The 27,801-nt window shown below is 45.9% G+C and overlaps 2 protein-coding genes across 5 annotated transcripts in view; one reads left to right on the plus strand and one right to left on the minus strand.

The window, feature by feature from the left end:
• ppl (periplakin) overlaps positions 1–10,413 on the plus strand; it is an 85,604-nt gene extending 75,191 nt beyond the window's left edge. For both annotated transcript variants that reach the window (XM_080206962.1, XM_080206963.1), the window contains exons 20-23: positions 2,339–2,422; positions 3,778–3,888; positions 4,532–4,624; positions 6,926–10,413. In XM_080206962.1, the coding sequence (XP_080063088.1) occupies positions 2,339–2,422; positions 3,778–3,888; positions 4,532–4,624; positions 6,926–10,306 (3,669 nt within the window). In that variant the 3' untranslated portion in view covers positions 10,307–10,413. The remainder of the gene's footprint in view (positions 1–2,338; positions 2,423–3,777; positions 3,889–4,531; positions 4,625–6,925) is intronic.
• A 7,103-nt stretch (positions 10,414–17,516) lies between these two features.
• LOC145355099 (ubinuclein-1-like) overlaps positions 17,517–27,801 on the minus strand; it is a 73,233-nt gene continuing 62,948 nt past the window's right edge. For 2 of the 3 annotated variants that reach the window (XM_080206966.1, XM_080206964.1), the window contains 3 exons: positions 27,430–27,700; positions 22,934–23,023; positions 17,517–19,552 (listed from right to left, as the gene is read on the minus strand). In XM_080206966.1, coding sequence (XP_080063092.1) covers positions 19,500–19,552; positions 22,934–23,023; positions 27,430–27,700 — 414 coding nt within the window. In that variant the 3' untranslated portion in view covers positions 17,517–19,499. The remainder of the gene's footprint in view (positions 19,553–22,933; positions 23,024–27,429; positions 27,701–27,801) is intronic. The other variant, XM_080206967.1, reaches the window with a different exon arrangement.

Here is a 27,801-nt window from a genome sequence, read left to right on the forward strand (position 1 = left end):
CTTGACCCTTTCTACTTTGTTCCTATTGATGTGGAGGATTAAGGTTCGAACATAGCTCTGGCTGCTCGACAGCAAGGGGGAAGGCAGGTTAAACTGGAAGCTACTTCCTGCATTCCTGACACAATCCCAAGCTGCCCATTGCTTTTTTAATCATATAGTTTTGGATTCGGGAAAGGAACCTCTCGCAGAGACTTCATTAGTGTGTAACCATCATTCCCAAGGTGCAGTTACCACTCTGATACAATTTTACCTTGTGCCTGTTGGCTCAGTCATGGAGTCGCTTGGTGAAGCCAGAAAAGAGAGTAAGGAGGTGGTCTAGAGTGTTACCACTCGACTATTAATCCAGAAACTCAGCGAACGTCCTGGGGACCCGGGTTCGAATCCCGCCACGGCAGATGGTGGAATTTGAATTCAATAAAAAATATCTGGAATTAAGAATCTACTGATGACCATGAAACCATTGTCGGAAAAACCCACCTCGTTCACTAATGTCCTTTAGGGAAGGAAATCTGCCATCCTTACCTGGTCTGGCCTACATGAGACTCCAGAGCCACAGTAATATGGTTCACTCTCAACTGCCCCTCCAAGGGCGACTAGGGATGGACAATAAATGCTGGCCCAGCCAGCGACACCCATGTCCCACAAATTAATACGAAGAAAGTAATGGCTTCCTTTCAGCCTGGCCTCTGTCGGGCTTCCCTCCAACCCCTTTGTATTAGGGATTGTTTCTCCTGAGCCCTCAGCTGACACCTCATGCTTCCCAAAGTCCTGCTCCCTGTCCACTGCCTGGATGGCAACGTCCACATCTGAAGCTGTCTCACTCATCGTCAAATGCATGTTTTAGATCCCTGTGAGAGCTTTGACACAGTGCCTTAACATTGACTCCTGCTCCAGTGCCAAGTCAGTGTAGGCGAGAGCCATTCATAGAATCCCTACAGTGCAAAAGAGGCCATTCGGCCCACTGAGTCTGCATCAACTCTCTGACAGAGCATCTTACCCAATCCCTCTCCCCCACCCTATCCCTGTAACCCCACACATTTACATAGTAACGTAGAAACTAGAAGGGCCATTCCACCCTTCGAGCCTGCTCCGCATTCATTTTAATCACGGCTGATTATTAAGTTCAATATCCTGATCGCCCCCTCTTCCCCCACTTATCCCTTGATCCCTTTAGCCCCCAAGAGCGATATCTAATTTCTTCTTGAAATCACACAACCTCAACTACTTTCTGTGGTGGTGAATTCCACACATTCACCACTCTCTGGGTAAAGAAATTCCTCCTCACCTCACTTCGAAAAGGTTTACCCCTTATCCTCAAACTGTGACCCCTAGCTCTGGACTTCCCCACCATTGGGAACATTCTTTCTGAATCTACCCTGTCTAATCCTAAGAACAAAGAACATAAAAAATTACAGCACAGGAACAGGCCCTTCAGCCTTCCAAGTCTGCACCGACCATGCTGCCCATCTGAACTAAAATCCCCGACCCTTCCAGGGACCATATCCCTCTATTCCCATCACATTCATGTATTTGTCCACATGCCCCTTAAAAGTCACGATCATATCTGCGTCCACTACCTCACCCGGCAGCGAGTTCCAGGCACCCACTACCTTCTGTGTAAAAAAAAACTTGCCCCATACATCTCCTTTAAACCTTGCCCCTCGCACCTTAAACCTGTGCCCCCTAGTAATTGACTCTTCCATCCTGGGAAAAAGCTTCTGACTATCCAGTCTGTCCATGCCTCTCATAATCTTGCAAGTTTCTATCCTGTTAGAATTTTATAAGTTTCTGAGATCCCCTCTCACACTTCTAAACTCCATTTACCATGGCTAATCCATCTAACCTAGACATCTTGGGACACTAAGACGCAATTCAGCATTGGCCAATCAACCTAACAGGGAATTGGCCTCCACACAGACAGTGACCCAAGCCGGGAATCAAACCTGGGTCCCTGGCACTGTGAGGCTGCAGGGCTAACCACTGTGTCATCGTACTGCCTCTATGCAATGATTTGAAGAAATTGCGTAATCCCCTTAAAGGCCGGAAAGCTATAGAATTGGATTCATAATGATTTCACAACATATGTTTTGGAAAAATCTATTTTGAAAATTTAGTCGGGAAGGGTTTAACATACCAGGGGTAGGAGGGTTCGGAAGACGGGAGGCTCTGATTTGAGGAGATTTCCTCTTATGTGTACAGAGTTTATTTTGTAAAAACAAATCCTATTGCCCAGCTGATTAAGTCCTTTCATGAACAAATGTAATCATTTCTAGTTGATGTCCAGTGAGTCGCATTGTTCATGGTGTTAACCTTCGTGTTATTCCCCCCTTTGGAACAGCGTGTCGTAACGGATATTACCAACAAGGAACCCGAACTTGTGAAAGTATCCAGTAACGCCCAGAAATATCAGCAGGCAGCTAAGGTAAGAAAATAACAAGCAGTGATGTTTGACGGCTGCTGTTGTATGTTGGCTCTGCTGTATTGGAATGATAGCTATTGTTTTACCCTCTGTAGATGATGCACACTGAGCATCACCTTTCCCCAAGTTGGAAGCTAGACAAGTGTCACAATATGGTCAAGGCCGTCGTGGGCTATATCCAGATTTTGTATCTGATGTTACCAGAACATACAACATAGGAGCGGGAGTGGGGGATGAATCCATCAGTCTAGAAATTTGTCCACGCACCTTCTTACTTTGGGTCACAAATTGTTTCAAAGTGTCAGAGTGGTGATTTGATTTGATTTATTATTGTCCCATGTGTTGGGAATACAGTGAAAAGTATTGTTTCTTGCGCGCTATACAGACAAAGCATATCATTCATCTCAGACTCCCTGCCGTACAGAAGGAGGCCATTCAGCCCAGTATGGACAACAAACCCACTGAATCCCCGTAACAGCATGTGTTTATCCCTCTGACAATAAAGGGCAATTTAGCATGGCCAATCAACCTAACCCGCATGTCTTTGGTGTGTGGGAGGAAACCGGAGCACCCGGACAAAATGCGTGCTGACACGGGGAGAATGTGCAAACTCCACACAGACAGTGACCCAAGGCTGGACTTGAACACAGGTTGCTAACCCACGTGCCACCATCATAGAGTACACGGGAAGAAGGAAAGGAGACAGTGCAAAATGTAGTGTTACAGTCATAGCTAGGGTGCAGAGGAAGATCAACTCAATATAAGATAGGTCCATTCAAGTGTCTGATGGCAGCAGGGAAGAAGCTGTTTTTGAGTCGGTTAGAATGTGTCCTCAGACTTTTGTCTACTTTTCCCAACAGAAGAGGGTGGAAGAGAGAATGTCTGGGGTGCATGGAGTCTTAATTACGCTGGCTGCTTTTCTGAAGCAGCAGGAAGTATGGACAGTCAATGGATGGGAGGCTGGTTTGCGCGATGAACTGAGCTTCATTCATGATGCTTTGTAGTTTCTTGCGATCTTGATCGAGGGCTTTGGGAACTGGAGGTCCCAGTTGCACCGCGCTCCCATAAGGAGTGATCTAACCACCTGGCATTCTGGATTTCTAGACCATGGACACTTAGGATGGGATTTTGCACCCGCGCTCGCCCCAAGACCAGTAATCCCTACGCAAGGTCTACGGACCTTTGTATATCCACACCCCGATTCTCATGGGATGGGAAAACTCCTCCCTTAACATCCCGGCTTTAAAATTTTCTGGGTGGGTTATTCAACTCCTTGCGATGATGCAGGAAGGAACATCATTCACAGATCTTCTCTCCTCCCCGCTTTTTAAAATTTCTGTCTCCGTCTCCGATCGCAGGATTACGAACTTGAGGCTGAGATGTTTAAGTCACTGGTCGCCCCGGACAACGCACAAGCATCCTCCAAAAAGCCAAAGTTCACGTCACCAGCTGACAAGATTAAAGATGAGGTAATTATTTGAGGATATTGACTGCGAAACAAAAGTACGCTTTGTGTTGCCATCCTGCTGAACAGTTCATGACTTGAATTCGTTTGTCTGAACAATTAGATATAGAAATGGGAAGGATGTTCAATTCTCAGGCGCAGCAACTCAAACTATTTCGTATTGGTTACTACCTAGGCAATATGCTGTGTTTAGTGCACCACCTGATGAAGGAGCAGTGCTCCAAAAGCTCGTGATTCCAAATAAACCTGTTGCACCTTAACCTGGTGTTGTGAGACTTCTTACTGTGCCCACCCCCGTCCAACGCTGGTATCGCCACCTCAAGTCTTCTTCAGGAGTGCAGCCTGGATTATATCAGCAGGGTTGCTCCTGATGGCTAAGTATTTGAATCTTTTGGGTGGTGGGTGCCTAGAACTCGCTGCCGGTAGTGGTGCAGGTATGGTAGTGACTTTTGAGGGTGTCCTGACAAATACATGAATAGGATGGGGATAGAGGGATATGGTCCCCGGAAGGGTAGGGGGTTTTGGATCAGACGGGTAGCATGGTTGGTGCAGGCTTGGAGGGCCGAAGGGCCTGTTCCTGTGCTGTAATTTTCTTTGTTATTTTACCTCCTCCACTATTAAGAACATATTGTGTTGTAAATCCACAGGAAACTGCCTTGGCCACCAAATATACAGCAGTGAAAGCCATCAACGATCAGCGTTTGCGGAATCTAGAGTTCGCACAAGGCTTGCTGAAACAGGTAATGGGTCTTATACTGCATGGAAAAGATGAATGAAAATGGGTGATGCAAACGGCTTCCCACACCGAGCACTGAAATTGGTATTAGGTTGAAGATTAATTGAGCGTTTGTCAAAAATGTCCTCAAGAATCATCACCCATCAAAAAGACACCAGTGTTTAGTATTCAATGAAAGGCAACACTGGAATTAGTCCGACATACAGACAGTCCTCAGCTTCACCACGATCGAGTTACGATGCACGGCACTTTGCGACATTTATGAGTTGACACCCTGGGTGGAATTTTACCGTCCAACACTCATACGATCCTGCCCGAGGCCAACAGAGAATGCTCAACTCCGAGCCTTGCCTGCCCCCTGGAATCGGGGAGGGCGTGCCGGTAATATTCCGGAGTCTGTGTGGGCCTTTCCAGCCCCCCTCACGCCCCAAGGCCGGAGGATCCCACCCAAAGTCGACAGATCTTTGCATGGTCCGTGTTCCGTGATTCCCATGGCAGGCGAGATGGGAAAATTCCACCCCCCTGTTTACAACTTTACGATACCTCACCAGTGAGCACTTTTTTTTAATCCGTTTGTGGGATATGGGCATTTCTGGCTGGCCAGCATTTATTGCCCATTCCTGAGGGCAGTTGAAAGTCAACCACGTTGCTGTGAATTCTGGAGTCACATGTAGGACCAGGCCAGGTAAGGACGGCAGATTTCCTTCCCTAAAGGACATTAGTGAACCAGATGGGTTTTTCCGACAATGGTTTCATGGTCATCAGTAAATTCTTAATTCCAGTTTTTTTTTCAAATTCTGCTGTGGCAGGATTCGAACCTGGGTCGCCAAGACATTGGCTGAGTTTCTGGATTAATAGTCTCAGGATGATACCACTTGCCCATTGCCTCAGTTGGCCTTTACCGATTATTATGTCCCTTTTATGTTCCACCTTTCACAATCTCAGCAAGGGCAAATTGCTTCTCAGATGTAGAGGTACTCACAAACTTCAATGTGACAAAAGTTCCAGTTTAAAACTAACTGACTCCATGGAAAGGGGTGTCAGTGCCTGTTTTATAAGGAATCTGAGTTCACTGAGTGGGTTTCTGGAACTCGTTGCCAGAGGTGGTAATGGAAGCAGATATGGTAGTGACTTTTAAAGGGGCGTCTTGACAAATACGTGAATAGGATGGGAATAGAGGGATATGGTCTCCGGAAGGGTAGGGAGTTTTAGTTCAATTGGGCAGCATAGACAGTGCAGGCTTGGATGGGCGAAGGGCCTGTTCCTGCGCTATAATTTTCTTTGTTCTTTGTAAACCTGGATTTGTCTTCAAAACTATTTGCTGTTCATGTTGTCACAGCCACAGGTCAATGGAAAAGGAATATTACTTTTCAAGGCAAATAAGGTCCAGGAACTAATCCCCCATTTCTAACATTGTTCCCATGGAAAAATTGGTTCCAACTTATGATGTCTGAGTTATGACGCACTTTTCAGGGGAGGTGATGGCCCAGTGGTATTATCGCTAGACTATTAATCCAGAAACTCGGCTAATGTTCTGGGGACCAGGGTTCGAATCCCGCCACGGCAGATGGTGAAATTTGCATTTGATTAAAAAAATGTCTGGAATTAAGAGTCTACTGATGACCACGAAACCATTGTCAATTGTCAGGAAAAGAACCATCTGGTTCACCAATGTCATTCAGGGAAGGAAATCTGCCGTTCTAACTTGATGTGGCCTACATGTGATTCCAGAACCACAGCAATGCTGACTTTCAGTCACCCTCCAAGGGGAACTAAGGATGGGCAATAAATGCTGGCCCAGCCATGATGCCCATGACTCACGAATGAAGAACATATGAAGCAGGAGTAGGCCATCTGACCCCTCAAGCCTGCTCCGCCATTCAATGGCTGACCTTTTCATGGACTCAGCTCCACTTACCCGCCCGCTCACTATTACCCTTAATTCCTTTACTGTTCAAAAATTTATCTATCCTTGCCTTAAAAGCGTTCAATGAGGTAGCCTCAACTGCTACCTCATTGAGATCCCCCCTCATTCTTCTGAATTCCAATGAGTATAGTCCCAGTCTACTCAATCTCTCCTCATAAGCCAATCCTCTCAACTCCAGAATCAATCTATTGAATCTCCTCTGCACCCCCTCCAGTGCCAGTATATCCTTTCTCGAGTAAGGAGACCAAAACCGTACACAAACTGATTGTGTCTAAAGTTCGAGGACAGCCTGTTCAATGGATTAAATTCAGACAATTGCTTCTTAACATCCGTGAAGTTCAGGAAAAAAAAAACCTGACCTTTTTCTTTCCGTTACAGCAACCAGAAACAGAACAGATTCAGCAACAGGTCCAATCGAGGAATTACGCTGCAGCCCCGAATGCATCCTTCAGTCAGGAGAAACTGCTGAAAGATGAGATACAGCACAGGCAAGAAGTGGAGAATGAAATTAAGAAAGTGCAGCAAGAAATCTCAGCCCTGGAGAATCAGAAGCTCAAGGGGTCGCTGGTCAAGAAAGAGGTGGTCAAAAAGATTGCTGACCCACAGCTGGATGAGGAGATGAACAAGGTCCAGGAAGCCTTGGCGGCTGAACAGCTGCAGAATAAATCCTTGGAGAATGAGCTGGAGATCTTGGAACGCAAGCTACGCGCGCTGGAGCAAGGAAAGAAAGACCCAGCCAAGCAGTACGTGGTGAAGGAGGTTCTCCGGATTGAGCAGGACAAAGATCAGGAGAATGAGATACTGAGGCTCAAGGAGGAACTAGAAGAAATCAAGAGGCAAAAGGCGACAAAGCTGAGTGACATTTTGCTGCTCCAGAGACGCCTCCACGTTCTGACCGAGGAGAAAAGCAAGGAGCACGAGAAAATCACCGAGAAAGAGGTGTTCAAGGTGAAAAATGACCCGCAGCTGGAGGCCGAGTTCAAACAACTGCAGGACAGCAAGCAACACGAGAGCCTGCTGAGGCAGCAGAAGGAGGAGGAACTGAAGGTGCTCCAGGACAAGCTGGCCCGGCTGGAGAGGGAAAAGGCCAAGGAGGAAGAGAAGGTGACAGTGAGGGAAGTGGTGAAGATGGAGAAGGATGCCAACCTGGAGAAAGAGGTGAACAATCTTCGCCGCCAGCACGAGGATGAGCTGGCCAAAAAGCGGGCCCATGACCGAGAGATCAGCGAGCTGGTGAAAAGGATCAAGGTTCTGGAGGAGGAAAAGGCCAAACCGGTTATCCAAGAGAAGGTGCGGGAGATCGTGCGACCCGATCCCAACTCCGAAAGCCAGGTGGCCGGCCTGAGGAATGACCTGATCGAGCAGCAGAGGAAATACAAGGACGCGGAACAGCAGCTCAAGAGTGTCCAGGACGAAATCGCCCACCTGAAGGACAAAGGTCCAGATGTAGAGATCAAAGACAACATCAAAGAAATCATCAAGTACAAGCCAGACCCTGAAACCGAGCAAGAGCTGGAGAGGCTGAGGGACGAGATGGTGGACAAGTCCAGGCAAGTGGAAAGGGCTGACGTAGAAATCAGCCAACTCCAAAAGGAGATTGAGATGCTGAAGAACAGCAAGCCTCCCGTCCAAACCAAGGAAGTAGTGAACGAGGTCATTCAGTACCGCAAGAATCCAAACACCGAGAAGGAAGTGGCCTTTCTCAAGGGCAAACTGATAGAGGAACAGAAGAAGCAGCTGGAGCAGGAGAGGGAAAAGAGCCTCCACGAGGACAACATCCAACTGAAGAAGAAGGAGCTGGCGCAGGTAAAAGAGAAGGTGGTGCACCAGGAGGTGGTGAAGGTCGAACAGGATCCGACCCTGAAGGCAGAGTGCGGGACGCTGGCCAACGAGATTGAGCAGGAGAGGAGGCAGAAGGAAAACCTCAAAGCCCAGATCCACACCCTGCAGCTGCGAAAGTCCGACTTGGAGGAACAGCTGCTGGAGCTTGAGGCAGAGAGGCAGTCTCGACGTAACGCAGAGCAGGAGGTCAAGAGATTGAGGACAAAGCTCACCAACCTGGAGGAGAAAGAGAAGGAGGCGCGGGATAAGGTGACGGTAAAACAGAAGGTGGTCTTGCAGCAAGATCCCGGGCAAGAGAAGGAAGTCTCGCTGCTCAAATTACACGTGGAAGATGAAACGTTAAGCCGAAACGTCCTCGAGAAAGAACTCCAGGCCCTCAAACTGAAACAGATAGAGCTTGAAAGCCGGAAGGTCAAAGAGAAAAACATTGTGACGGAGAAAGTCCAAGTGGAGAGAGATCCTGAGACAGAATTGGAGGTTGAACGTCTCCACAAGAACCTAGAGGAAGAGAGCAAACTCAAGCGCAACTTGCAGGATGAGTTGGACCACCTGACATCGAGGCTGTCGGACACGGAATTCAAGGACACCAAGGGACAGAAAGACCTGGATCGCCTGAAAGAGGACAATGCCAAACTGCAGCGGGAAAACCAACAGTTGCTCCACGAATGCAACTTCCTGCGTTCCGACATCCAGGAAACCATTAAGCAAACCCAGGAGGTCAAATCGGAGAAGTCAGCCTCCCCAGCCAGCAACACGAGCCTGATGGAGTCTCGGTTATCCTCGCTACAGAAGGAGCTGGACAACCTGAAAGAGGCCACAACTTCCAAGGACAACGAGATTGCCAAGTTGGAAAAGGAACTGGCCGCGATGAAAGCAAAGAGGGAACAGAGGGAGAACAGTCTAAGGCGCCACATTGTGGTCATCGACCCAGATACGGGCAAGGAGATGACTCCCAAGGAAGCCTACAAGCTTGGCCTCATTGACAGGGAGATGTTTATCAATCTCCAAAGTCAGGAGTGTGACTGGGAAGAGATAACGGTGAAAGGTCCCTCAGGAACATCCTCCATTCTCCACGACCGCACCTCTGGAGAGAAGTATCCCGTTGATGAGGCTTTAAAGAAGGGCAGGATTACCGAGAGACAGTACAACCAGTACATGAATAAGGAAATTCCCATTCAGGAATTTGCAGCGCTGGTATCGGGAAAATCCGAGGAGCCGCGCTCACCCAATTCAGCCATATTCAGCAACGCCAAGGACGCACTTCACCACCAGCCAAACCTTTCCACCAGCTCCAGCCAAGACCCCTCCTTCCCCCCGGCTAAAGCCAAGCAGCAGCCAATTGGAGGCATATTTGACGTGGACACAGACCAGAAGATGTCGGTCACAAACGCGGCGAACCGCAATCTCATTAACAGAGACACTGCCCTGAGGCTGCTAGAAGCCCAGGCCGCCACCGGGGGCATCATTGCTGTCAGGGATGGGAGTCGGTATGACGTGAGGAAGGCAGCAGAGCTTGGCTTGATAGATGGAAAGATGGCACAGAAGCTATCCAACGCTGAGAGTGCCTACAAAGGCATTGAGGATCCCGCCACCAAGGCTCTGCTTCCCGCTGCCAAGGCTGCCGACCGCAACTGGCTGTACCACGAGGCTGCAGAGTGGTACCTGGAAGCCCAGTACCTAACTGGGGGTCTGATTGACCCCAAAACCTCTGCCAAAAATTCACTCACAAAAGCAAAATCATCCGGCCTCATAGATGACAGCATGGCCCAGAAACTCAAAGATGAGGCCTTCTACCCCAAAGATCTGGTGGATCCGATTAGCAAGCATCGCATTAACTACAAGGAAGCTCTGGATATATCCGTCGTGGACCCGGAAACCGGACTGTTGCTGCTACCTGTCTCCTCCAGGTCTCCCTAACTCATCTTCCTTCATGCAAAGCTTATCAACCAATGGACCCACTCCAACGCAGAAGATTAGAACTATCAGATAAAACAAATGGAACTTATTGGGGTTGGGGGTGGGGGCAAGGGGAAGGGATTGGGGAATTAATGTTATTGTAAACTGCTATTATACTATTTCAGAACTGTCTATTTTTTAGATGCTTTTATATCTTAAAGGACATATCTTTCTGGTTTTTCACTGTAGATGTGTTTAAAAAGCAGTTAACGTGTAAAGAGAAGCCAATGTAAATTGGCCCATGTCAAAATTGAACCTTGTGTGTAATCTAAGTTGTTTCCCCCCCACCCCCAAAACTTCAAATCCTGCGTGTGCGTTTGGCAATGTGGAATCCCTACCCACACAACCCAACTCTTGAGAAGGGGGGATTATTCCATTTTCATAGCTGGGGTGGGCTTCCAGTCACCTGTGTTATCAGCTGCACTCCGATGGCCTGATCCAACCTTGTGGATTCCCCCCCCACCGGCAAAAGGAGCAACAGAAACTGAAGAAAGGACTTGTCCACAGTTTTCAGCTGCCAAAGGAATCACTTGGCCTTATTTGTCTCATCCCATTGGAGATCAATTAGTTTTAATCCAGTAAAGTGTTGGGGCCTTTTGCGAGACCTTCATGGGCCTGAGTTCCACTGAAGCCCCTTCACAGACGGAAGGGGAATTTCTTGAGGAATCCCTGGATCTCACGGGGACCGTCCAGGAGATTCATCCATGGTGCTACCAAGGAGAATTTCGATAGCCAGGTCAGAATTTCATCGTAGACAGATTCCACCTTAACGTCCGACTCCCCACCCGCTCTGTACGGCTTTCCAGCCTATTAATATCTCCAGGATTTTGAGGCCTTAAACTTGTCCGCTATGCATAATGAGCAAGTTAAAGCAACTCAGGAAAAGGAGATTTATTACATGATGCTTCACATTTGAACCCCCCCCCCCCCCCCCCCCCCCAACACCTTTGTACAATTTGCCTTTCTTGGCCAGCCAATACAACAAACACCGCAGTGAGATTCTTCAGCCTCCCATCGCGTGTTTCCCACCAGTAGGAGGGGGCACGCTGTTTGCTAGTGGCGGGATTCTCCAGTCCCGCTGCTGTCAATGGGAATTCCCATTGATATCACCCCATGCTGGCGGGAAACCTGCAGGCTGAGGGGAGGGTGGGGGGTTGTTGTGCTGTCGGCGGGACTGGAGAATCCTGCCAGCGTGAATGGCTGGAGAATTCTAGCCCACCTTTCATTTCCAAAAGAACAGGTTTATTTTTTTTCTTTTGCCCAGAAGCAATTCAGGAACTTAACCGTTACTGTCGAGTCCACAAGTCCCAAATAACCAGATGATGGAAGGGGGAGGGAAATCGAGCAAACGTGTTCATTCTGTTTTAGGAATCAAAGTTGCTTCCATGTGGTCGGGGGGAGATGGAGTGGAACAAAATAACACTCAGCGGAACCAAAAGAGAAAACACTGGAAAATCTCAGCAGGTCTGGCAGTACCTGTAAGGATACCGGAATTCCATCGCCCCGCCCGCCACAGAATCGGAGCGGGGCGACGGATGGGCAATGGAAACGTCCGTTGACCTCGGGCAGGATTTTCCAGTCTCGGGTCGAGTGACCAGCAAGCTTGACTGGAAAGCCCCGTGTCCAAACTTCATTTCCCAAGGGATGATGGATTTGTCTTCCTTAAGGTGCCAAGCAAATTTTTTTTAGTCCTTTTTGTAAGAATAAGCTTTGGCGACAATCTTTCGGGAAAAAAAAAACATTCAAGAAAATAATATATACGGCGTGTATCCATCCCATTTAGTCGGTGTGTTCTGTAATTTGACTGGAAGTTGCATTTATGGTATCTTTCTTTCAGGGAATAGAATAATTATAAGGGGTCTGTTTATTTATATTAGAAAAATAATAAAATAAATCTGTTCTACTGCCTGTCTCTGTTAGTGGAGTTTCTTGTTAAAAGAAATTAATGAGTATTTGCAAATTAACGAGCATTACCTGTCTAATCAGTACTGTCTGCCATATTTATTATTTCACACAATCCCTTCTGCACAGAAGGGGGCCCATTGCATCTCCACCGAGCACCTCCCACCCCTATAACCCCATGCATTTACCCTAGCTAGTCCCCCTGACACTAAGGGGCAATTTTAGCACGGCCAATCTACCTAACTCTCACATCTTTGGTCTGTGGGAGGAAACCCATGCAGACATGAGGAGAACATGCAGACTCACGTCCTCAGTGACCCAAACCGGAAATCGAACCCAGGTCCCCGGTGCTGTGAGGCAGCAGTGTTAACCATTGTGTCGCCGTACAGTCCAACACAATCTTTTTTTTTAATACAATCCTGGGATGTGGGCGTCACTGGCTAGGCCAGCATTTATTGTCCAACCCTAATTATCCTTGACAAGGTGGTGGTGAGCTGCCTTCTTGAACTGCTGCAGTTAGTGTAGGTGCATCCATAGAATGGAATTTTCCCATCCCACCTGCCACAGGAAGCTTAGCAGGCAGGGGGCAGATCATGCAAAGGTCCGTTGATCTCAGGGTGGTGGGTGGATTTCTGGTCTTGGGTGAGCGTGGCTGTAAAATCCCACCCACAGTGTTGTTAAGGAGGGAGTTCCAGGATTTTGACCCTGGAGGAAGGTGGCGGCGTACTGGTATTGTCACTGGACCAGTAATCCAGAGTCCCCAGGTAATGCTCTGGGGACCCGGATTCGAATCCCACCACGGCAGATGGTGGCATTTAAAAATTCAACAAATATCTGGAATTAAAAGACAAATGATGAGCCATTGTCAGAAAAATCCATCTGGTTCATCAATGTCCTTTAGGGAAGGAAATCTGCCATCCTTACCTGGTCTGGCTTACATGTGACTCCAGGTCTACAGCAATGTGGTTGACTCTTAAATGCCCCCTGAAATGGTCGAGCAAGCCACTCAGTTGCATCCAGCCACTACAAAGGAAATAGAGAGAAATGAAACCGCACAGACCACCCAGCCTCAACCCAAAAATGACAAGGGCAAACACAGCCCTGGAATATCTTCCTAACATCTCGGGGCTTGTGACAAAATTGGGGGAACTGTATCACAAACTGATATTCCTGGCTATGTCCTGTCCCACAGGCCCAGCAGAAGTGACAGTGGTATACAGCCAGGAGGGAGTTGCCCTCAACATCAATTCTGGATCCCATGAAGATGAGGAATGTATGAGGAACGGTTGAGGAGTCTAGGTCTGTACTCACTGGAATTTAGAAGGAATTGGGGGGGGTGGGGAGGTGGGGCGGATCTTATTGAAACTTACAGGATATTGCAAAGCCTGGATAGAGTGGACGTGGAGAGGATGTTTCCACTGGTAGGATAAACTAGAACCAGAGGGCACAACCTCAGGCTAAAGGGATGATCCTTTAAAACAGAGATGAGGAGGAACTTCTTCAGCCAGAGAGTGGGGAATCTGTGGAATTCTTTGTCACAGAAGGCTGTGGAGGCCAGGTCATTGAGTGCTTTTAGGATAGAGATTGACAGGTTCTTGATTAATAAGGGGATCAGGGGAAAAGACAGGAGAATGGAGATGAGAAAAATATCAGACATGATTGAATGGTGGAGCAGACTCGATGGGCCGAGTGGCCTAATTCTGTTCCTACATCTTTTGGTCTTAGAATTATTTTGGGACAATTCCGCCCATGAATCAGAGGCCAGAGAATCACAGTTATTCAGAGTCATCTTCACTTAATTTGCCTTGTGAAGCCTCATTGCACCAGGTCAAACATAGGCAAGGAAACCTCCTGCTGGTGACCACATACTGTCTACCCCACCCCCCCCTCAGCTGATGAATCAGTACTCCTCCATGTTGAATACCACTTGAAGGAAACACTGAGGTGGCAAGAATGCAGAAAGTACTCTGGGTGGGGGATTCCAATGTCCACGACCAAGTTTTCTTGGTGGCACCACTGAGCTGGCTGAGTCCTAAAGAATAGAACTGCTAGACTGGGTCTGAAGCAGGTGGTGAACAGTCAAGACTAGAGCATGAATGAGGTTTACAACAGCTGAATCAGGTGATGTTAGGACAACGTGGAATACCGTGCACAGTTCTGGTCACCCTATCATAGAAAGGATATTATTAAACTAGAAAGAGTGCAGAAAAGATTTACCAGGATGCTACTAGGACTTAATGGATTGAGTTATGTACTGGATAGACTGGGACTTTTTTCTCTGAAGTATAGAAGGCTGAGGGGTGATCTTATAGAGGTCTATAAAATAATAAGGGGCACAGATCAGCTGGACAGTCAATATCTTTTCCCAAAGGTCAGGGAGTCTAAAACTAGTGGACGTAGGTCTAAGCTGAGAGGGGAGATACACAAAAGTGTCCAGGGAGGCAACTGTTACACTCAGAGGGTGCTGAGTGTCTGGAACACGCTTAAAGAGGTAGTAGTAGAGACGGGTGCAATTTCGTCTTTTAAAAAGCATTTAGACGGTTACATGGATAAGATGGGTGTAGAGGGATATGGGCCAAATGAACATAAGAACATAAGAAATAGGAGCAGGAGTAGGCCATCTAGCCCTTCGAGCCTGCCCCGCCATTCAATAAGATCATGGCTGATCTGTCGCTGCTCAGTTCCACTTTCCCGCCCTCTCCCCATAACCCTTAATCCCCTCTCTTATCAAAAACCCATCAACCCACGTCTTAAAAATATTTAGCGAGGCAGCCTCCACCACTTCAACGGGAAGAGAATTCCAGAGATTCACCACCCTTTGAGTGAAGAAGTTCCTCCTCAACTCCGTTCCAAACCGCCCCCCTTTTATCTTGAGGCTGTGCCCTAGTCCTACTGCCTTTTTTGAGCGGGAAGAGTCTCTCCACCTCTATCCTATCCATCCCATTCATCATCTTATACGTCTCAATGAGATCTCCCCTCATTCTTCTAAACTCTAACGAGTACAAGCCTAGTTTATTCAGCCTCTCCTCATAGCTCAACCCCCTCAACTCCGGTATCAGCCTAGTAAACCTCCTCTGCACTCGGCATGGACAAGTTGGGCCGGAAGACCTGTTTCCATGCTATAAACCTTTTTGACTATGACGTAAAGGGTTTCAGTGTTGGCATGAACAGCGGGATGGAAGCTCAGTTCCGCACCCAATGTGACAGTACGGTAGCGGATAGACTGGCTTAATCTCAGGTTGCTTTCAAAGAGAGGGATGGGGTTGACAGAGAGGGAATGGAAATTTGTGCAGGGACTAAGATTAATGTCTTCAGTCTTCACAATATTCAACTGGGAGATTTTCTATCCCTAAATATAAAAGCTAGCCACTTACAGGGAATATTAAAAGCAGGAGTGCCTTGCTGGGTTCTCTTCGAGCCTCCTTTATCCGGACTTACACTCTCCACAATTACCGAGCTGCTGAAGATGGTTCTCATGCCGTGTGCCTGTGATATTCCATTCTCACCAGCCTGCTGGTGTTTCTGGTTTGGATCAGGTGGAACTGAAATGAATTGATGATGGATGATAACGAGTCCATGGCCATTAACCTGTGCTAATTAGAAAAATACAGAATGGGTCACCTTCCAATGAATAGTTGACAAGGCCTACAGAATTTTCTACCTTTCAACTTACTGCAGCTGCTACCAGTAATATTTTCACTAAAAGCATTAAATACTCCAATGATATTCACATCAACTTTGATAAATTCTTTCCACTGATTTAAGAAATCGAAGGATCGAGAATCACGGAATCCCTACAGTGCAGCAGGAGGCCATTCAGCCCATCCAGCCTGTACCAAACAAGTCCACCCAGGCCCAATCCCCATAACTCTATCCTATTCACCTTGCTAGTGCCCCTGAACCCAAGGGACAATTTAGCATGACCAATCCATCTAACCTGCACATCTTTGGAGCGTCGGAGAAAACCCACGCGTACATGGGGAGAACGTGCAAACTCCACAGAGACGGTCACCCAAGGCTGGAATTGAACCCAGGCCCCTGGTGCTGTGAGGTAGCAGTGCACAGTGCCACCATGCTAGAAATGTCAAAAACTGAATTTAACCATTTTTGTCTGAGTTTAAAAGGGTTTGCATGGAAATAATTTGATTTGGATGAAATGCGTTCTTTAAACCAGAAGCAGACTTAGAATCATTGAATCCTTCAGTGCAGAAGGAATCCACTTGGCCCATCGAGTCTGCACTGACCACAATCTCACCCATGCCCTATTCCCATAACCCCACATATTTACCCTGCTAATCCCCCTGACACTAGGGTCAATTTAGCATGACCAATCCAACTAACCTGCACATCTTAGGGCTATGGGAGGAAACTGGAGCACCTGGAGGGAAAATATACAAACTCCATGCAGGCAGAGATCCGAGGACGGAATTGAACCCGGGTCTCTTGCACTGTGAGGCAGCAGTGCTAACCACTGTGCTGCCGAGTTAAGTAGTCATCCAGTTGTTGTTGGCTTGGGTACAATCAAGACTATGACACTAAGAGTACGCAAACTTCCCGGCTTTATTACTTGCACGCAAGGAGGGGCACAGACAGTGTGAATAGTCAAAGACTTTTTCCCAGGGTGGAAGTGTCAATTACAAGGGGTTACAAGTTCAAGGTGAGGGGGAGAAAGTTTAAGGGAGAAGTGCAGGGGGAATTTTTCACGCACAGAATAGAAGGTGCCTGGAACACGCTGGCAGAAGACGTGGAAGCAGATACATTAGCAACACTTAAGAGACATCTGGATAGGTACATAGATAGGGAGGGAATAGAGAGAAAGGGACCAAGTAAGATAGAAGATTTTGTTTTTAAGTTTAGTTGGGGCATCTTGATTGGCATGGGTTTGGAGGGCCGATGGGCCTGTTCCTGTGTTGTACATTTCTTTAAGAAGTTTCACAATACCAGGTTAAAGTCTAACAGGTTTATTTGATACCAGGAGCTTTTGGACCACTGGTCCTTCATCAGGTGAGTGATAACAAATAAATCTGTCGTCGTGACACTTCCTACTGTACCAATCCCAGTCCAATGTCGACATCATGGCCGCCACTGATACTTTTCTTTGTTCTTTTACCTTCATGTGAACATTTGGTTATAACAAAATTGATGCCATTTTTATTAGAGAGGGAATTAGAAGTAGGGTGCAAAGTGAAATGACTATTAATGATTGCTTCAAGCTGGTTCAAATAAACCATTTTCAATTGCCTTTGAGAAGAAAGACACAAGCCCAATGTTCTCCAAAATGTTCTAGTTTATTGACATGTCAGTGTGCAACAGGAACAACCACTTCTTGTTCTGCAGCAAATACATACACAAGTCTCAAATAAAACAATGTACAATGAAAGCACCATCATTCAAAGTAATGTCTATTTTAATTCAAACAAATTGAACTTGCTAACACATCACAATATACAGAGTTCGAGAATTGATTATACAATTTCAAGTAGAGCTAAACTTCATTAACACAAAATCAGATCCAGCAATTTTCAAGTCCTGAGTTTCTGTAGAACATCATCATACCTGTGAGTCACCCAATAGTATCAAACGTGACTGGAACACTCCAGAGATGAAATGTCATTTTTGTTTAAAAATCTTCTGAAAATGTCAGAGAAAAAAAAACAACACACTCTTCCAAACCATCAGTCCACGGTTGCGTCATCTTGCATGAAAAAAATCTTTGGCTTCTTTGCCTACATGGTTCTCAATAATCAACTCCATTGTGCCAAATTATGGACTACAGGCAAATTCTCCCTTTTTAAAAAAAAGAAAAATCACTTCCCAAATCCTGCAGTTCATTTTCCTTTTTTTAAAAAATATAAATAAAGGTTAGTGTCGTACAGGGATTAAGAATACATGAAATCTCAGCACATACTTTCCATCTTCTCCGCAACAAGGAAAGGCACTGCAATTGTATTACTCCTACTGTCAGCGGTATCTGTTAACGACACCGTACCGTCACAAACTAAATGATCATTTTTCTTTGTGTCAGGGGCCAAACCCATAGGCTGTAAGCCCACCTTCATTCCTGGATTTACAGTAACACGAGGAGCTGTAAGAGTATATGACTGAGATTAATGGCTTTCTCTCTTTTTTTTAATTAAGCTGCTGGACACCAGGCCAAGCTTCTTAGTTCTAGCCACTACTGAGGTGGTTGATACAGGTACCTAAAGCAAATTCTTTAATACTAGCCTTTTTTCCCCCCTTGAATCGTTAATCAAAACCCATCACAGTTCTGATTTGTTATACTTCACATTCTCTTGTGCTAGATACACATCTCTTTGAACGAGCACAAGGTGGTCACAATAGTGCCTCAGGAGTCACGGTCCTGTTCACAGTGCACCAACAGAGCAAGAACACCACAATGTATAAATGCTCCTTAAACAATTCACCATTACAGGCAATAAATAGCAATTTAACTTATTTTTTTTCTTTTTTTTTAAATAATCGATCCAATGCATAGTGCTCTGAAGAACTCTACACTAATCGGAACTTGGGACATCATTAAAAGACAGAAAACTCTTAGCGGGTGTTTGGCTGTGCCAAACGAGAGGTGCACACACTTCTAACCTGCTTATCCTGAAAGCCGTACTGGCTTGAATTCACCCCACCTCCACATCAGAGTGTCAGAGAGTGCAACCCCACCGCCACCGCGCGCCTATGTTTCAGATAATGCTGCTCTGCACACATTCCAAGTTGTTGCCTGAAGAAAAGATAAAAGCTTTAATTAAGCCCACCGCTGAACACAAGATTATTTAGTTTAATGGTTAGAACAGCGTACAGAAACAAACCTAAACACTCCAGCTGCCTTAAATCTCAGGAATGCACTGCATGACATTTTGCTCTAATGACCATCACTACTGTGTCAATATTAAAAGTGTTCTTGCATAGGCATTCAGTGGAAGATACTTTTCTATACACTTTTGAATCCAAGCATACACCAGACCAACTCGAAGTTCTCCAGCTATTCATTCACTTGGCCCCAGTATCTTTGCCATCAAAGCAAAGCCCTTTCCGGTTGTCAGTCTCAAAAGGTACGCAGCAGATTTCGACTGGTGTACTCGCCCTTGGCATAAAAGGGCGCTAGTGATCCGTAAACAAGAGCAAATGCAGAGTTGGCCATCCAGCCTAGCAGCTCCTACAGCTTGGCTGCTCCCTCTGAGGTTGCTGCGGTACCATCGCAGCATTAGCTTCATTCAACTGTGCTTTGCAGCAGAGTTCACTGCATTTTGCGCTGCATGCTGGAAGTCTCCCCGTGGATTTTGTTGCTTTCTGGATTTGAAGGGAAGGGAGAGAGAAAGAAAAAAGAATCAGTGACGATAGGCGTTATGGATGGCTTCCCAGGACAATAAAAAAGGGCAGGGAAGAGATTGTCTTTGAAACGCTGAGAAACAGTTTTTCTATCCAGTGTCAGTTCCAAGCAAGCTTGCAAAACACAGCTCCTTCCAAGTAACCAAACATGTCCTGAGTCAAACTTAGAACAGAACAGAACCCCTACAGGGCATTCGGCCATCGAGTCCGCACTAACCACAATCCCACCCAGGCCCTACTCCCATACCCCACGTTTACCCTGTTAATCCCCCTGACACTAAGGGGCCCAATCCACTGAAGCTGCACATCTTCGGAGCACCCAGAGGAAACCCACGCAGACACGGGGAGAATGTGCAAACTCCGCACAGATAGTGATCCAAGCCAGGAATTGAACCCGAATCCCTGGCACTGAGAGACAGCGGTGCTAACCACTGTGCTGCCATGCTGCCCTTCAGAAGCACATATGAGTCACAGAGGTCTACAGCATGGAAATAGGCCCTTTGGCCCAACTTGTCCATGCCGCCCTTTTTTTCAAACCCCTAAGCTAATCCCATATACTCATCGTACCCATGTAACTATCTAAATGCTTTTTGAAAGACAAAATTGTACCTGCCTCTACTACTACCTCTGGCAGCTTGTTACAGACGCTCACCACCATCTGTGTGAAAAAATTGCCCTCTGGACACTTTTGTATCTCTCCCCTGTTATCTTAAACCTCTGCCCTCTAGTTTTAGACTCCTCTACCTTTGGTAGTAGCCTTCTATAAAACAAAGAATTTATATTTTTTATATACCAGTCATTCCTCATTGAGCCTCAATAAATAGGTAGTTACATGCTGTGCATTGTTGCTTAGTTGGAGTAAGAGTAGGAACACTCAAGGTCATCACAAAGGCCCTTCCTGCAATAAAGGAGGGACATGCTTATCCTTCACTATTGGATGGAGAGGTTTGAAAAGTGAAAAGACAAGCAGAGCTTTGTTTGAATTGAACTTAAACCTCAAGATTCCATTCTCCTGAAATCAGCTGGCACTGCACAAGCACTGTTGCTCAGCTTTAAATGGAGGGGTAAAAAAAATAACAGTTTTCCTTCAAGGGACAATTTAACATGGCCAATCCACCTAACCTGCACATCTTTGGACCGTGGGAGGAAATCTGAACACCCGGAGGAAATCCACACAGACACGGGGAGAACTGCAAACTCCACACAGACAGCGGCCCGAGGCTGGAATTGAACCCAGGTCCCTGGTGCTGTGGTTATTTTTTGTTAAACCTATTCATAGAAACCCTACAGTGCAGGGGCCATTCGGCACATTGAGTCTGCAGCAACCACAATCCCACCCAGGCCCTATCCCCATAACCCCATGTGTTTACTCTAGCTAGAGCCCCAACACTAAGGGACAATTTTAGCATGGCCAATCCACCTAGCCCACACATCTTTGGTCTGTGGGAGGAAACTGGAGCACCTGGAGGAAGCCCACACAGACAGGGAGAACATGCAGTGACCCAAACCGGTAATCGAACCTGGGTCCCTGGCGCTGAGACACAGCAGTGCTAACCACCAGGCTGCCCTCAGTCACACCTCTATTCCAGTACAATTCATGAGGTCTTCCAGAGTAGCTACAATGACTGATGCTACAGTGAACCTATTTTTCCTCCTTTACTCACTAATTTTTGCTATGATTTCTCCCTCTTTCTCCTCTTCTGAAGCCACTGTCATTTTACTGGAGATGGAGATCCACAGACAGCAATTCCTTAACCAGGTGCCCAGCCAGACATTGAACACGAGCAGTCCTGTTGATGACAGAGCGCCATTAAATTGGCACCCTGCCTTCACCCAACCCAGCCACATTCTACCTCCTTCCAGAGGGGATTGGGACCAGGAATGAGAGTGCCAAGAATCAGCACATCTATCATTCCCATTGACAATGAAAGGTGTTTGGATTGGAGGCGACTATGTCTAACTGCAGTTTGCTCCCATTGAGACTGAAGGAGCTGCTGAGTAGACAGGGTGCTGCTCTGTTTTAAATTTTAACAAAACCCTCCCTCCCCATCTTATCTGCCTCTCTTATCAAATCGAGAGATTGTGATAGTGGAACATTAAAGTAACATTACCAGATACCAGTGAGCTACCACTTTCGTACAGCCTCACAGATATCCCTGAATATTGCTGTCAAAACTGGAATTTGGAAAATATATAACCCAACAACATGAGGAGATTAGTAAACACAGGGAGTGGAAATAACAAAGTTAATGGCATCAGTAAAGCCTGCAAGTCAAATGCTGCAATTACATTCTTTTAAAGATACCTAACATTCCCAAGAAAGCCACCATAAGGATATTGAAGCTAATCTTCCATTTTCAAAATCAGCACAGGTTGGGTTTTAATACTTCATCTGAAACATGCAAACAACAACTAGCTCTCAGAACAGACCAAACATGAAGCACGAGGGCCAGCTCCTGTGCAGTCCCTGTCCTTTCAGCCCTTGGCAACATCTTGACAAATATACAAGCACTAATTTAGAGAAAAATGTTGTTGTCAGAACAGTGGTTTTAACTCTTTATAATACAGGCTAATTAAACCTAACTAGGACATAGAACAGCACAGTCCCCACAGGAACAGGCCCTTCAGCCCACAAAGTTGTACTGAACATGACACCAAATTAAACTAATACCCTTTGCCTGCCTTTACTCCAAATTCCTCTATTCTTTGCATATTCAAGTGCTTATTTAAAAGCTCTTTATTGTATCTGCCTCCACCACCACTCCTGGCAACACGTTCCAGATACCTACCACTCCCCTGTGTAAAAAAAAAACTTGCCCCTCACATTTCCTTTGAACTTTCCCCCTCTCACCTTAAGTGCATGGCCCCTAGTATTAGACAATTCAATGCTGAGAAAGATTCTGTCAACCTTATCTATGCCTCTCAATTTTATCAGGAGCACTATACCAAACTTCTTAAAAAAATACTATTAAGTAGCTTTGGTAGTGATATAAACTTAATATTTTAGTTTTAACCCAGGCACTTGCAAAATAAGAAATACAGCTCCTTTTCGGAAACTGAACACCGCTCCTAACAATGTAATATAACAAAGAGAAAGACAAGTTAACAAATCATACTGTACAGTATAAAACAAGCATCTTGAAGCTGTAATTATAGGCTCCCATGGCCAAAATTTTCCCTTAACATTTTGTCAGCATATCAAACTATCGTTAAAATAAGAAAAAATATACAAACATTTGAAAAGAATAAGTGACAAAAAACGTACACACAAAGTACAATATTTAGCAATCTGCCATCATGTTGGGGTAGACACAGTGGAGAGAGAGTCACATGGTATATTACCTTGGAGAGATTGCTGTATGTGGGTGGGCAAAACTGCGTGTGGAAGCTGCACTGCATGGTGAGGGGTTGTGTGTAAGCCAGCAAAAATACCTGGAGGATGGAAAGAGAGAGAGAAAGAGCTGATTGGCAAGAGTGGAAAGCCACGGCATGCAATTTAGTGATTAGCTATTTCAGCACAGCACATCTGCAATAACGAGCACATTCACTGCTTTATAAAGGTGAGAAAGTGATTTGATGCCATCAGTATTACAGTGCCTCAGTGGCTATTTCGATGTCAAAGGTGCAGCTGAGGGACAGTTGAGAGATGAAAACAGCAGAAAGCAAGGACAATCAATCTACCAATCACCAAACAAAGTACATTGCTTTAAGAATGAAGTGTTTACCCATGGATCTCCACTGCATTTCCGCAATAATTGCGTAAAACAGCGAATTGATCGAGGAGTTACATTGCTGTATATTTTGAAAAAAAGACTTGCATTCATGTAGCACCTTTCACAACCTTAGAATATCCAAAGCCTTTAGTTAAGTACTTTCAGAAACATAAACATAGAAAATAGGAGCAGGAGGAGACAATTTGGCCCTTCAAGCCTGTTCTGTCATTCATTATAGTTATGGTTAATCATCCACCTCAATAGTCTGATCCTGCCTCTCCCCCAAATATCCTCTGACCCCCTTCACCTCAAGGGCTATATTTAACTGCTTCTTGAAAATATACAACTACTTTATGTGGTAGTGAATGCCATACACCAACCATTCTCTGGGTGAAGAAATTTCTCATCTCTGCCCTAAATGGTCTGCCCTATATCCTTAGGCTGTGATCCCTGGTTCTGAATACCTCCACCATTGAGAACATCCTTCTGGCGTCAACTCTGTTAGAATTTTATAAGCTCCTACAAAATCCTCCCTTGTTCTTCTGAACTCCAGAGAACAGAATGCTAACCAATTCAATCTCTCATGGCAGTTCCATCACCCCAGGAGTCAGTCTGGTAAACCTTCTCTGCACTCCCTCCAGAGAAAAGCATCCTTCCTCAGGAAGGGAGACCAAAACTGTCCACAATATTCCAAACTTCACCAAGGCCCTGTATAATTGCAGCAAGATATCCCTTGCTCCTGCACACAAATCCCCTTGCTGACATATCATTGGCTTTTTTTTTAACGGCCTGCTGCACCCAAATGCTTATCTTCAGTGATTAAGCAACTGGTGTAGTGCCTACTGCAGTGTAGTCAATGCAGGGGACACAAACTAATTTGCACAAAGCAAGGTCCCCAAAGGAGCAGTGTGATGATAATGACCAGATATACAGAGTCATCATCATCATATTGCTGCTTTGGGGAACTTGCTTTTGTGATGTTAATTGAGGGCTAGATATTGGCCAGGTCTCCGGGGATAACCACTCTGCTTGTCTTCAGTATAGTGCCATGAGACACTTTACAATTACCCAAGTGTGCAAACAGAGCCTCAGTTTAACATCTCATCTAAAAGACCGTACCTCCAACAGTTTAAAGTTTATTTATTAGTGTCACAAGTAGGCTTACATTAACACTGCAACCAATTAATCTGCTATAACCTCTAGTCACCACACACTGGCACCTGTGAACAGGTGCCGAGCTGTGGCCGCTAGGGGATTTTCGCAGTAACGTCACTGCAATGTTAATGTAAGCCTACTTGTGACAATAATAAATAAAGAACAAAGAACAACCCAGCACGGGAAACAGGCCCTTCGGCCCAACAAGCCCGTTCCACCGCAAACTTTTTAAACACTGAAGGGGAAGTTAGCACATAGCCAATGCACCTAACCAGCATGTCTTTTGGGCACTGAATCAGAGGGTCCCTACAGTGAAAGGAGGCCATTTGGCCCATCAAGTCTGTACCAACCACAATCCCACCCAGGCCCTATTCCCATAACCCCACATAATTACCCTGCTAATACGTCTGAAACTAGGGTCAATTTAGCATGGCCAATCAACCTAACCTGCACATCTTTAGAGTGGGGGAGGAAACCCACACAGGCAGGGGGAGAACGAGCAAGCTCCACAGACAGTGACCCAAGGCCGGAATTTAACTCAGGTCCCTGGTGCTGTGAGGCATCAGTGCTAACCACTGTGCCACTTCACTGTAGTATAGGACACCGTCAATGTGCAGTGGAGCAGCAGCCTACATTTTCATGCTCAAGTCTCTGGAGTGGGACTAGAATTCACAACCTTCTGACTGCAAGCCCAGAGTGTATCGACTGAATCACTGTTCCCACTCAATATAATGAGCAATAAATACAGTAAATTAATTCAATTTTAACTTTAGTCCCCATACACACCAAACGCCTTCTTGATAAAGTTCTTTTTTCCAGACTCAATAACTCCTAGTCACTTTTGCTCAAGAAACAAGGTGTAATTATAGTACACATTAACATACATCACAAAAGGATTAAGCTTACAGAATAACATTTTTATTTTAACCTTTTACTAACTTTCGGTGAACAGTCCCTCTCTGAGAAACTCTGGATTAAAGGTCATGGGATGTGGGCACTGCTGGCTAGACCAACATTTACTGTCCATCACTAACTGCCCCCGAGAAGGTGGCGGTGAGCTGCCTTTTTGAACGGCTGCAATCCTTGTGATGCAGACACACCCACAGTGTTATCAGGAAAGGAGATCCAGGATTTTGACCCACTGACAGTGAAGAAACGGTGACATATTTCCAAGTCAGGATGGTTTGTGGTTTGGAGGGAAACATGGGAGGTGGTAGTGTTCGAGTGCATTTGGTGCCCTTGTTTTAGGTGGCCGAGGTCATGCGTTTGGAAGGTGCTGTTAAAGATAGGAGGAGTTGCTACAGTGCATCTTATAATTGGAACACACTGCTGCCACAATGCATCGGTGGTGGAGGGGACAAATGTTTAAGATTTAATTTTTAATTCCTAGCATTCATTGATGATGATACTTGCCAGAATTCCTTTTCACTGGTTGATGGCACAACTAGCCAGTCATATAGTCAAGATCTGCTGTTTTGTCAATCCCAACCACTCCCTTAGGCCCATCAGGAAAGTAATTATTAGAGGCATATGTGCAAAAATCATCAAAATAGAGTCCCTAGAATTCCTACAATGCAGAAGGAGGCTTATTGAGCCTGCACCAACAACAATCCCACCCAGGCCCTATCGCTATAACCCCACCTAAAATATTCCCTCCCTCCACTACCAGTGTTTGATGGCAGGGGTACCATTTTACCAGATGCACAGCAGAGACTCGCCAGGGCTCTCATGACAGCACCTTCCAAATCCACAACCGGGGGGAGTAAACGGATGGGAAGGCCATTATCTACAAATTCCCCTCCAAGTCACACTCCATCCTGACTTGGAACCATACCGTCATTCCTTCACAGTCACTGGATCAATCCTGGAACTTCTTAACCCACAATGTGGAAGTTGCTGCAAGGACTGTTCGTTACCATCTTCTCAAGAGAAAACATATATAGGCAATCACTACCAGCCTTGCCAGCAATGCTTACATCTCCCAAACAAAATAAATGTCAAATATCTGCAGGGCACAATCGAGCCAGGTTGGGCGAGGAGGGACTATTAGTAGTAGTAGTAGCAGTAGCCAGGGCAGGAGGAGATCAGGGATAGAGAGGCACCAGGCTAAAGTGGGATTTGGAAAGAATGATGGGAATTTAAAAAGTTAGGTATTGCTTAATTCTGATGGCAAGCATAGGGGTACTGGATGCACAGGTCTTGCTGTGAGTTACGATACAGGCAGTAGTGCCTTGGATGATCTCAAGTTAACAGAGGTTAGACTTGGAGAGGCTGGTTAGAAGTACACGGGAATAGTCGAGGCTAGAAGTAACAAATGCAGGATGGGGGGGTTTTAGCATAGTCAGAGATTGGGCAACATAACGAAGGTCAAAGTGACGTGATGACGAGGTGGGAAACTCATCTTGGGATCAACTATGACTCACAAAGTTGTGAACAATCTGTTCAGACTGTGGGAGGAAACTGGGGCACTTGGAGGGAACCCACACAGACATGGGGAGAATGTGCAGACTCGCACAGGCAGTGACCCAAGCTGGGAGTTGAATCCAGGTCCTTGGCAAGGAGAGACAGCAGTGCTAACCACTGTGCCACCATGCAGCCCTTATTTGAATATGTCATGTAATACTATCAACTGAGAATACATTTAGGAATAAATGGCTGGGAGTTACTGATTCCAACAGTTCACAATCACTAAAGCGTGGTTTTTACAGCAAACATTTGGGTTCAACCAAGCCGATTTGTTCAATCAGGTCACCAGCATTTCCCTTCAGTACATGAATATTCACAGAGGAACAGTAACACATTTCAAACAGAAGAATAATCACTTTATTATATTCTGACGTGCGCTCTAAATTCTGAAGGGAATGGCACTCTGTACTTTCACTCCTGTGAATGCTGCCACAGAATAGTGTTGCATGAGAGCTCAAACAGCAAGGTGGACTCGTGATTCGCCCTCCATAACATAAAACTTACTATGTGCAAGGCCGTGGTGGAATGTCCCTGGGGCAGGTCCCGTGACTATTGCATCTGTCGATACGGCGGATTTTGGTGTAGAGTCTGAGCCTAACGTTAAAACCGTGGGAAAGGTAAAGTGCATAGGAACAATGCCTGGCATCATCCCGAGTGAGGCTTGGCTCAGGGTTGCTGAAGTTATTTTCTGGTTTGCTGTATTAAAGGAAGGTGACAGAAGACTCAAGGATGGAGAGCTGGCAAGTAGCGGTGCTCCTGTGGTAGCCTGCAGAGACTAAGACAGAAAATATCAACATAAATGCCAATCGTACATCAATATTTAAAATCTTCATTTAATTAAAGCTTCAGTTCACCTTGATTGTACACTGTTATTTT

The sequence above is a fragment of the Carcharhinus amblyrhynchos genome, chromosome 18 (genome assembly GCF_965287045.1).
Source record: "Carcharhinus amblyrhynchos chromosome 18, sCarAmb.v2.hapA, whole genome shotgun sequence".
Lineage (NCBI taxonomy): Eukaryota > Metazoa > Chordata > Chondrichthyes > Carcharhiniformes > Carcharhinidae > Carcharhinus > Carcharhinus amblyrhynchos.